Source organism: Siniperca chuatsi, linkage group LG17 (genome assembly GCF_020085105.1).
Source record: "Siniperca chuatsi isolate FFG_IHB_CAS linkage group LG17, ASM2008510v1, whole genome shotgun sequence".
NCBI classification, from domain to species: Eukaryota; Metazoa; Chordata; class Actinopteri; order Centrarchiformes; family Sinipercidae; genus Siniperca; species Siniperca chuatsi.
Window position 1 is genome coordinate 21,507,915 of NC_058058.1, and position 10,881 is coordinate 21,518,795.

Below are 10,881 nucleotides of genomic sequence, written 5' to 3' on the forward strand. Positions count from 1 at the left end.
TACTGCAGTTATATAAACCATCATTACGCACGGACAAGATCTTCAGTGTTTAGAAAATCATAAATTCAACTAATAAAAAGATTGTCAGCAACATAGACAGCATATCTGGCCTGATGTATGTGAATTATTTGAGGTTGTATTGTGTTGTGGGACTTAATTCTTCACGGAGGTGAACCCCCCGCCCCAAATACACCTCCTTCTCTCCTCCTGGGCTATTTAAAGGGTCAGTTCACCCAAATCACTACTGCAATTACTATTTCCTAAGGAGCATAGTATATTTAAGATAAATAATGATGCCATTTTTGATGTAAAATATCTAACTTTTCATGTTAGGCTATTGAGGCACAAAAAGTTGCCATACAGACAACTTATTTCCCTGAAAGAAACAAGACAGTCCGTTGAAGGAGCATAATTAAAAAGCACGAAAAACAGTATAAACAAAAAGGTAACATCTGTACACTGACATGAAAATCTATAAACGATTAAATTCTGAACTATGTATTTTCTAAACAAGAAAAAAAAACTGCATTTCTTAAGTCAGTCTTCAAATTTTGGTTTTGTGGTCTGATGTGCAGACAGACCGATCTTTCTCATATCGAAACATGCTTTCACACATTCATTCCTTTCAAAATAAGCCAACAAGGTCAATCAACCAACAACTCAAATATACACTGTTACATCTTTTATTTAACAAGAAACAAAATATACAGAACCAGATAAAAGTACTGCAAAAGACAAAAAAGGAAACATCTTTGGTTCCTTCTCATGGTCAGTGAACCCCCACATCCACCACAGGACCGGAGGTACAATGAATCTGTCCTGTGAGACAATGGAAGTAATTAGGTTTGCCATTTCTATTGAAGTAGAAAATGACTGATTCTATAAGTTGACACCTTGTTACCAATGCTACATATTAAGTAGTACATGATAATGTGTGAAAACAAATGGACATGTTTGGGAGTGAAACTACAATTCAAAAGTCCAATAACATTTTCCCTCCTTATTCCCACTCTGCTCAGTCACTGCACCTTTTAAAAGCATTGGGGTGATGCACAGTATTACGTTCAATGTCAAACAACAGTTGAGAGGCAATTAATCAGGGTTCAAACTTAAGCAAAAACAGAGTTCTGCTGTGAGATATGTTGTCTGTTAATACAATACATCCATGCAGGACAGTGGATATAATGAATATACATTCTCAGCTAAGTGCTTGTCAGTTCAGACTGCCACAGAATAAACCCAAGAGGCAAGCGTTGCATAGAGATCCTCGAACATTCTATAGTTAAAACCTGATTACAAGCTACTGCAATGACCAGGGCTGGGAGGAGACAATCACAGCCACGTAAACCACACACACACACACACACACACACACACACACACACACACACACACACACACACAAAGATGGAGTAATACAAGTTTCAAGTGGTCGTCATTACGAGGTTATAAGCAGACTGAAAAACATGTCAAACAAATGTAGCTGAGAGCAACTGAACTGTTGGGAAAGCTTAGGAATGAAAAGTTGGTCATGAAAGTAACACCTTCATTCATTTCTAAATTAATAAAAAATAAACAGGTTTATTTTATAGTGGTGCTCTGTAAGATACACACATTTCAATATCAGAGATTATGATTTAAACAATAAATAGACTACAAAAATCATATCCTGCGCAAATGAAGCAGTGTGACGCAAACAAGAAAGCTAAGAAACATTTTCCTAAAATGCTTTCAAGAACTGAAGACTCTGGTGAAACAAATATTGTGAAGTGTTCTTAACATCTGAGCTATGTAATATATATATATATTGAATTGTCCCCAATAATTATATAGAATTATTTTTAAGAATTTGATTAGTTCTGTTAAGACTTCACCTGAAAGAAAAACATTAAGTTACTATTTTAGTGGCCTTTAGGATACTGCAAGCCAACACACACACACACACACACACACACACACACACACACACACACACACACACACACAATTCAACCTCTGATGACTCCTCTTGCCATTTACCTGTTTGTCTTGTGTCATCTCAAGCAGCACTGTTATTTATCTTGCCAAGCAGTTCTGTTTGATGCAAGTCAAAAAGGCAATGTGTAGTAAAACAGCACAACACAGAGGCAGTCTGCATTTACATGCACACTAATAATCAGGTTATTACAGATTGTTGCAGCTATCATCACGTAAACAGGGTCGTCTTAGTTAAGGTGTAAGTTGGAGAAAGCGTAATGAAGCTGGATAACAACTATCTCTTTAATTACTGTGATATGTATACACCTCAAGTTTGATTTCTTTCAGTGTTTTGGTTCAGTGCATATGCCAGAGAGGTTGTGGACTGAAAGCCATGTTTCTATACACAAACATGCATCATGTGTAGTGTTTTTGGAGTGTCACCAAAAATGGGGTAATTTTACGACTAATAAACTTGAAAAACAAACACCAAAAAGAATCCCCTAACTTTCCTCCTCTACTTTGTGATGCTAATAAGACGTTTCCTGTAGGCTGCCTGTGGAAAATGAACCAGACTAATAAATTAATCATGTAAATTATGATTATGATTATTGGGGAAATTAGGTTATTGCGAACCACGTAAATGCTTTAATCAAACTATTACCTGAATCAGGTTAGTCACAGTTATTGAGTTATGGTGTGCATGTAAATGTACTGACAGATGAGGCTTCTCATCACCATTATAAAGCCTGCAGAGCATGCTGGGAGGACACAAAGTAACCTTGCTATCTGATCTGCTTCTGGACCAGTGTTTAACATCCGCTTCATCCAGCAGAGGAGTAGTGGCTTGCAGGCTGGTGGCTTGATGCTGGAGGGGAAAGAGGAGACTGTGAGCAGCATTGCTTCATTCCTGTGCAGCGATGGGCTGAGCTTTTGCCCCTTCTAGTAGGGTGTCTGTCTCCAGTTCTGGGTCACAGTGGCAGGACTGGGAGCAGGGGGCGGTGTCTGGGACAGGGTGGCTGCTGGGCTCCAGCAAAGAGTCTGTAGGTGGCGGAGAGGGGGAGTCAGTCCCTGGGTCGGAGGTGGGGGCTCCTGCGGTGCCACTGTGCGGGTCACTGAGGTTCTGAACCTTCTTGTTGAGCTCGTTGCGTTCCACTTTTAGTGCCCGCCGCAGCTTCTCGAGCCGCTGGACTTTACCCTGAAGTGCCTCAAACTCACGGTCTCGCACAGATTTCTGTGGACAAAACACGCACACACAAAATGATGCAAATGTGAGTCTTTATGCCTTTGTGTTGGAGTTATCTGCACTGACTCAATTTGGGAGACAAACTGACTATGAACATGTTATAATATTTCCATTTCATTTGAGCCAAATAACTATCTAAATAAAAAAACATATGCTGCATTCTAGCCTTCTGAAGTTTCAGTCATCAGAGATAATCTGATGTTAGTTAGGACAGTCCATGAGATCCCTGATGCTGGTAGACCAGAATCAAAGTGCCGCAAAACATACTAAACTCACTTTTTTGGTCAGAGCCAAAACAAAAAGCTGCTTTACCTCCTCTGACATCTCTAGAAGAGCCTTGTTGCTGCTCTCCCACCTGGACCGATACATGGCCGTCTCCTTCTCCAGCTTTTTGATCTTTTTAGTCATCTGTAACACAAAGGAAACAAGACTGTCACATCCAGCAAAAGCTAAATACAAAGCCAGCTTCTCTCTACCTTAGACCCTCACAGTAGCACAGACACCTCACCTTCTCCATCTCCTGTTTGAACGTGGTGAAGACCTCATTACTCTTGGACAAAGTGGTCTGAAACTCTTCAAACTTCTCTGTGTACAGTGACAGCTGGAAAACAACACAACGCGGGTTTGATCATATAAAGATACTTGTCGCAGCAAAACTTTTTCACGTTTAGGTCAATCACAGTCGAGCTGTAAAGGTGAAGAGTAAAGACCGATGGGAAACCTGCTGTTTGAGGTGAACTTCCTGCTGCTTCATCAGCTCACACATCCTTTGAGACTCCACTGCTTCTTTCAGCAGCTGATGAGACAGGGGGAAAAGACAAACAATTATAATATTTCTGTATAACACCAGGACCAAAAACAATGCTTGTGTTTGTATTTTGTAAATGTATGAATGCCTGTTAAGTGGATAATTACAAATTCTTTCTCTCTGTCGTGGCGCTCCTCCGACTCCTTCAGCAGCTCCTGAGCCTGGTGCAGCTTGGCGTCCACCAGCTGCTGCTGCAGGTCTTTGTGCTTTACCACTTTGTCTATGTGCTGGTTTCACAAGGTCAGAGAAATAAAAATGCCTGTTACACATCCTGTAAAAATGCGGTAAAATGACATGATTGTGTATAAGACATTCCACTTACAGTTTGAAATTTAAGAGAACTCACGTACTGCACTTAAAACATGCATTTGTGGAAAAAACTGCCCACGTACCTCTTCTCGTAGTTTGTACTGTTCATAGAGCTTCTTCAGTTTCTCAGCCAGCTCCGTGTTCTCCTGTCGAAGACTGGCGTTCCTCTCGTTGTGCTGCTCCATCTGAGCCTGGATGTCGTTCAGTGTCACCTGGAAATGGGAGGTCACTTCCTTCCTTTTCTCCTCCTCCAGACGCGTTCTTTGCACTCCTTCCTCCTGCAGAGGGAAAGAAGTGGAACATATAACACATCATAACGTGTGCGAAAGGAACGTTCATGTTCTGCTGCCTGCCTCCACCTTGGAAAGCTGGCTCACCTCAGAATCATGATCTTAAAGCGATAAATTCTGGCCAGTAATTTACAGAAAGACATCACTCCTCTTGTAATGCACCCCCACAAACTACAGTTGTTAAACATCTGTCCCAAGTCAATTTATTTTTTAAAAACTTGGAGCAAATGCTTCTACATATACTGTGTTATAACTGACCCTTATTAAAATCCATGTATTCTCCACAGAAGAGATGAAGGCAGCCAATTTTAAGGAGTCAGAGACCAAAGACCACATTTGAATAAACTGATAAATATACAGAAGCTGGACCTTAGAGAAGCAATGGTAGCAGGAAGTCATTTATCAAATCAATGCAGCAGTTAGGAGTCATATATTCATGATATTGGTGCCTGTTTTGTACCTTGAGTGTGCGATTGTGTCTCTGCAGCTCCCTGCAGAGACTCTCCAGCTTGCTGCGAGCCAGGATGGCCTTGCTGTGTTCGTTCCTCAGGTTGTCTTTCTCCTGGACCAGCTGGTTCTGCTTCTTCTGCAGCACTCGCATCTGCTTCTGGGTGTTACGGTGCTCTTCCAGCTGTCACAAACACACAAATGCGTTTTTGAGGTATTCCGCTGTCAAACTAAGATTAGACTGATATTATTATGCCTCCCAAACATAGTCTTCTCTTTTGATGCGATGCCGTTTGTTAAAATGTATCTGTCAGGGGTCATAAATACTCAGTCAATCATTTTTTTATATATTTAAACAAATACTAATATTATATGTAGTAAACTGCTTTGTTTTCAACTAAGCTGTTCATGTTGCTGATGTAATGTGACCAATAGGACAAATCTGCCTTATACTGTGTCCTTTGCAACGTGACTATAGCACATGCATACACGATGCTGAAACATCATCATTCAGCCGCCGTGCCTTCTACCTTCAGCCGCAGCAGCAGACCAATCTTCATCTACGTATTAGCTCTGACACACTGACAAATCACACACACATCCGCTTTCTCAAGCTCTCACACATCCGGATCACATGGTCTGTCTTGCAAATGTAAACGCACAAACACACATACAGTCGATATAAAAACTTCCGACAGCATACCCAGCCCCAGTAGATCATTTGGGGTCATCTTTAGTGCTGCAAATTGCTACACAACACCCTGCCATGTATTAAGGTCATAGAACAGAGCTCTGCATTGCACCCCTCTGTGTCGGTTTGACAAAGATCACTGCATCACCTTGAAGTACAATCCTTGTTTGCGTATTAGTCCCATTAACCTACTCTGTATCAGAACTCGGGTCTAGAAAAGCATTTCTTTTTTTAACCAGAATTTCCTATTTTTAAGTCAGTAGCCACAATAGACACATTCATCCACACACCTGAGACATTGAGTTTATTTAGGTTACCCATTTTAGAATATTTATTTAGAATAATTATAAGTGGAAAATGTACATTTTTAAACAAAACAGTATCTAGTCTTTTCTATGTAGGCTATTTAACCAGATAATAATTATGTATGTGATCCAAGGCTTATTTATGCATCTTTAAAACATTTAGCAGCATTGAATGTATGTTCCCTGGGCTGTTTTTCTATTTTTTACTCTGTCTATATTCTCCCTCCACAGAAACCACCAGGGGCCTGACTTTGCTAGCCTGACGCGCCAGATGGTTGGTAACACAGAAACATCTGAGAAGTCATCCTTGGAAACTGTTTGGAAAAGAGCAGGTACTTTCAAAAAATACTTGGCAGGTGATTAGATGAACCATCTGTCTATCACCGTCTATCACGGGCTAACTTCAACCAATCAGATTAATGAACCATATGGCGCCATTGTTGTTTTTGAACAAACAGTTGCTTCGCTTCTTGCTGTCATCACACCTAAACCATGCCCACAGCTGCCAGTAGTTCTTCATAGGACAATAATTGGTTCGAACAACTGGGGTTCGGCCACAAGCGCACAACTTGAAGCCTGGCAAGATGGATTCTCACGTGATCTCGCGAACACAGCTGCCTCACAAGCTAATGACTTTGCATCAGCCTTAAAACACCTTAAGACAGACCAGGAAACTGTTCAATTCACTTACAGTCTAGGACGCACCTTCTGAACTTAATGACAAAACACCACATGTCACTAGTAAAGTCCAAAGTACTTTATCGCCTCAGTAATATCTGTGAGTATACATAAGGTCTGTTACAGTGGTGTGAAAAAGTGTTTGCCCCCTTCCTGATTTCTTATTTTTTGCATGTTTGTCACACTTAAATTTTTCAGATCATCAAACAAATTTCAATATTAGTCAAAGATAACACAAGTAAACACAAAATGCAGTTTTTAAATGAAGGTTGTTATTATTAAGGGAAAACAAAATCCAAACCTACATGACCCTGTGTGAAATAGTGATTGCCCCCTAAACCTAATAACGGTTGGGCCACCCTTAGCAGCAACAACTGCAATCAAGCGTTTGCGATAACTTGCAATGAGTCTTTTCCAGCGCTGTGGAGAAATTTTGGCCCACTCATCTTTGCAGAATTGTTGTAATTCAGCCACACTGGAGGGTTTTCGAGCATGAACTGCCTTTTTAAGGTCATGCCACAGCATCTCAATAAGATTCAGGTCAGGACTTTGACTAGGCCACTTCAAAGTCTTATTCCACAGAGAATCATTTTCCTTAACTTCTGATTTAGAGTGGAGAGGAAAGAAATTCCTTATAACTTATCCACACTAGAAATGTTTTATAGTAAATTTAAAAAAAGATCAAGATTAAGTGTAGTCCCACAAGCTAGACTTTAGACTAAAAAGAAATCCCATTTGCAGGAAACACTCACCAGTTCAGCATACTTTTTACAGAGGCCTCCAAGCTTTTCCTCTGGGGTGCTCAATGTGTTCAGAGTCTGCATGAGAAGAGTGATCTCTTTGCCTGCATAAACATAAAAATGTACAGTGTCTCTTGAGTGAGCAGTGTGCAATGTGAAGCAAAGTTCCCAGACTTTTTGTTCTCTGGAGGTCTTTTCAGCAAAATGGATACAAAGTCTCTCCAGAGATTCTTACGAAAAGAGTAGGTTACTCCTTACCCAGACCCTTCACTTTCTTCTTCTCCTGAGTCTTCTTCTGCTCCTTCTCCACCCCGTTGTTTGCTCCATTGACTTTTCCCTTCTCTGGCTTGCCGTCCTCCCTCTCATTAGTTAGGCCATTGAGCTCTGGGCTGTGTGACTGGCCGTTGGGCAGGGTGCTGGCGTCGTCTGAAATGCGACAGTAGGTGCTGAGGATGTCCTCCAGCTGCCTGCTCAGCTCCTCAGCCATGTCACACTGAGACAGTGTTGCCTCTGCAACTAGACACAGTGAAGGGAGAAAAAAAAACATGATTGAAAAGAAGGCAATTTTTTTTTACTTCTTGGACTCTGGAGAAAGATGTAAACCTATAAGATACACGCTACAACACGAAACTTGGGACTGATACTGGCAATACATCCTGGTCATAATCTAGTGGTGTTTTTCTCTCCAAACGAGGCACTAGCTGCAGTTATATAGACATTTAGTCCGTTTTATAGCACTGCAGGTTTCACCTCTTATAACACCCACGATTGTCAATATACATTCTTGTGATGTAAGAAATCACTAACTCAAGTTAAAGATGTGTTAGACTTGTTACTTATGTTACTAAAATCATGACCTGCTTTACAGATGGTCAACAATATATGCAGTCTTTACTGTTAAACTTAAGCATAAGGATCTTCAGCTATGGTTGCTAAGCTGAGTGCCATATAGTCCCATTATATAAAAAAAAAGGCAGACATCTCTACGGCTGATATCTCCAAAACACAGCAACTCACACCAAAACAATCTAGATGGATAAATGGCACTACAGGTAAGAGGAAAAATATGTATTTTTGATTTTGTGGTGAACTGTCACTTTAAGTGGTATTTGGTGTACAGTTTTTAATATGTAATAGTGCAAGACACTTAAGCCCCTTTAACACAGTCTGTTCAAGGCGGGATTGTTGCGCCGTTATTAGGCCTCGCTGTTCTGTATAAAACATACAAATATAGAATGGGGGAGGGGGCACTGTTGTTCCACCTTTGAGCCAGCATCAGAGGTAATAACAGAGCCGAAATGACGTCTGTGTAAAAAGTGGGAGCCAGCAGGACGAGAAACATGTGCAAAGTGAGTGTGTGGTTGAGAGAGAGAGAGCGGCAGAGAGTGACGGTGAATGCGAGTGGTGCAGAGGAAAAGGTGAGCAGTGAAGCTGTCAGTCTGGCAGTAAATGTACAGTGTAGGTCACAGTTTCAGTGAATAAAGGCTGCAGCTTCTCAAGATCAAAGTAAAGCTCCCTGTGTTATTTCCCAACTGCTGGAATTGCGTCTTATGACGATCAGCTCCGCCCATGTTGAGGGGGTACTATCTGCAGTGGAAAACGAAGTAGAGATACCAAAAGCAAGTAGTCAGTCGTACCATGCAATGGATATACACCAACGCTGTAGTGTTACACGTTATGTTTGGTTCAGTTTAAAAAAAAAAAATCGAAGCTGGCGTAATGGCGGCTCTTCTTTACGGCGGTTTTGCGGGATCTCTGTAAAAAGGGTTTTAGACACTGATTGTTGAATTGTTGACTGCTCCCTACTGCCCATATAATAAATGGTTCTCATGTAACAGAAACACGGAGACAGTCATGTCAGCAACATATAATTTACTTTGTAACTAATTAGAACTTTACCTTCACTTCCCGCCTCGTCGTCTTGTGGAGGTGTGTCTGTCTGTGGCGTCTGGGGTTCAGACTCTTTGGGGCTGTTGCTGTCCAAACTGTCTTTGGCAGCTGCAGGTGACTCCATCCCTCCTGCTGTAGGTGGAGCATCCTCACTGCCCTGGGTGGCAGACTCTTCCGTGTCTTGTTTAATCATCTCTTGTATCTGTTACAAGTAGAAAAACCTGTGATACTTGACTCACTGGCAATGACACAGAGGTACAATTTTAAAATAACACCTAGTGGAACTTGTTCACACTTGACCTCGTTCAGTAATTTAAACTAATTTTGACAATGCTATAAACATGTTTCTTTTCTAGGCCCAATACAGGTTCAGCTGTAAGGAGACAGCCTCACCTGAAACAGCAACTGAATCACCAAATTGACCTTTAAATAAATTCATGTTGCCAACTGTCGTCTTCTGCGGTAGAGGAACGTACAACGCATGTATTAGCAACGAACGAGCCAGTTTTGATATATTGAAATGTTATAGCTAAAGACAACCGCTGCTTTTTAAGTTTGGTGAAAGCTGGACCGAAGCCTGGAAGTTAATAAGTCACAAGATATCTTAATTCTGGTAATACCTAAGTTATATGTATTTGAACATTTGTATAGACGCTTTTAACCGCCAGGTTTGTAGCTAACTTATAAGGTACATCATTCTGTAACACCCTTCTTAAGTTAGGTTAACTGTAACTGTTAGTGACGTTATAGTTGAGCTACTCGTTACAAAAGCACTAACTTACGTATACATACGTTAATGACAATAGTTTTAGCTTGGCATGTGGACTTACAAATCTCATAGCAAATTTTAGCTACATTTCCTATCAAGTGTGCCCTGTCCTCCTCACTAGCTTTCGCTTTACCACTTGCTATCGAGCTTAGCACATGCTAACGCTCGCTAGCCGCCAGATGCAGCTAAATTAGCTTGCATGACTACCAGTTAGCCAATGTTCGCTCACGTGTACAGGGCAAAAACATCTAATAACATAAACAGTCTATACGTGTACCTGTTTCTGAATTATATCCCGCTTCCTCAGATATCAGGGAATTGTTTACCTTCAGACTCAAGGAGGAAATAGCTAATGTGTCTGAACTGCAGGTTTCCTCAACAGCGTGAGCCAGAAAAAAAAAATACTTCCGGTCATAACTTTGGCTCATTCTTCTTTCTTTTTTGATTTTAACGTCGGTTTACATCCCACCTTGGTGGATGCCGCCACCTATAGGATTAATAAATTAATACATCTGTTTTTCAGAAAATCTTTGAAAATCCAAACGTCTGTGTGGCTCAGTAAAATAAAGGAAAACGCTTCTTTTTTTTTTTAAAGTCAGCATTAACTTTACATTACATTAATAGCACATATAGCTTAAAATCTACAGAATCCACTGTCTTAGATTTAATACATTATATTAATGGCCTCCAAAAAATCTAAACAAAACAAAATTTTAGATATAATTACTTACTTACAACAACAAAGATCTGTT

At 40.6% G+C, this 10,881-nt stretch overlaps 1 protein-coding gene across 4 annotated transcripts; it reads right to left on the reverse strand.

Annotated features, from left to right (window-relative positions):
• Positions 1-667: 667 nt before the first annotated feature.
• On the reverse strand, positions 668-10,593 carry txlna (taxilin alpha). 4 transcript variants are annotated; one of them, XM_044172994.1, is made up of 11 exons: positions 10,456-10,593; positions 9,370-9,562; positions 7,729-7,986; positions 7,483-7,574; positions 5,070-5,240; positions 4,403-4,597; positions 4,118-4,237; positions 3,924-3,998; positions 3,711-3,803; positions 3,515-3,610; positions 668-3,190 (listed from the first exon to the last, which is right to left on the reverse strand). In XM_044172994.1, exons 1-11 carry the CDS (start codon positions 10,555-10,557, stop codon positions 2,861-2,863), a joined length of 1,725 nt encoding a protein of 574 aa, XP_044028929.1. In that variant the 5' UTR covers positions 10,558-10,593; the 3' UTR covers positions 668-2,860. The 4 variants fall into 4 exon arrangements, with proteins under 4 accessions (XP_044028929.1, XP_044028931.1, XP_044028932.1 ...); XM_044172996.1 differs by having other exon boundaries at positions 10,407-10,561; XM_044172997.1 differs by having other exon boundaries at positions 9,370-9,581; positions 10,407-10,527.
• Between the last annotated feature and the right edge of the window lie 288 nt (positions 10,594-10,881).

What these genes read in the sequence shown, in the direction of transcription:
- txlna (XM_044172994.1), bottom strand. Translation starts at nt 10,557, where the DNA reads ATGAGCCAAAGTTATGACCGGAAGTATTTTTTTTTTCTGGCTCACGCT. An exon ending in GACACAATCGCACACTCAAG is followed by an intron (nt 4,598 to 5,069) that starts GTACAAAACAGG and finishes TTCCCTCTGCAG; the next exon opens with GAGGAAGGAGTGCAAAGAAC. An exon ending in AGTACAAACTACGAGAAGAG is followed by an intron (nt 4,238 to 4,402) that starts GTACGTGGGCAG and finishes TTGTGAAACCAG; the next exon opens with CACATAGACAAAGTGGTAAA.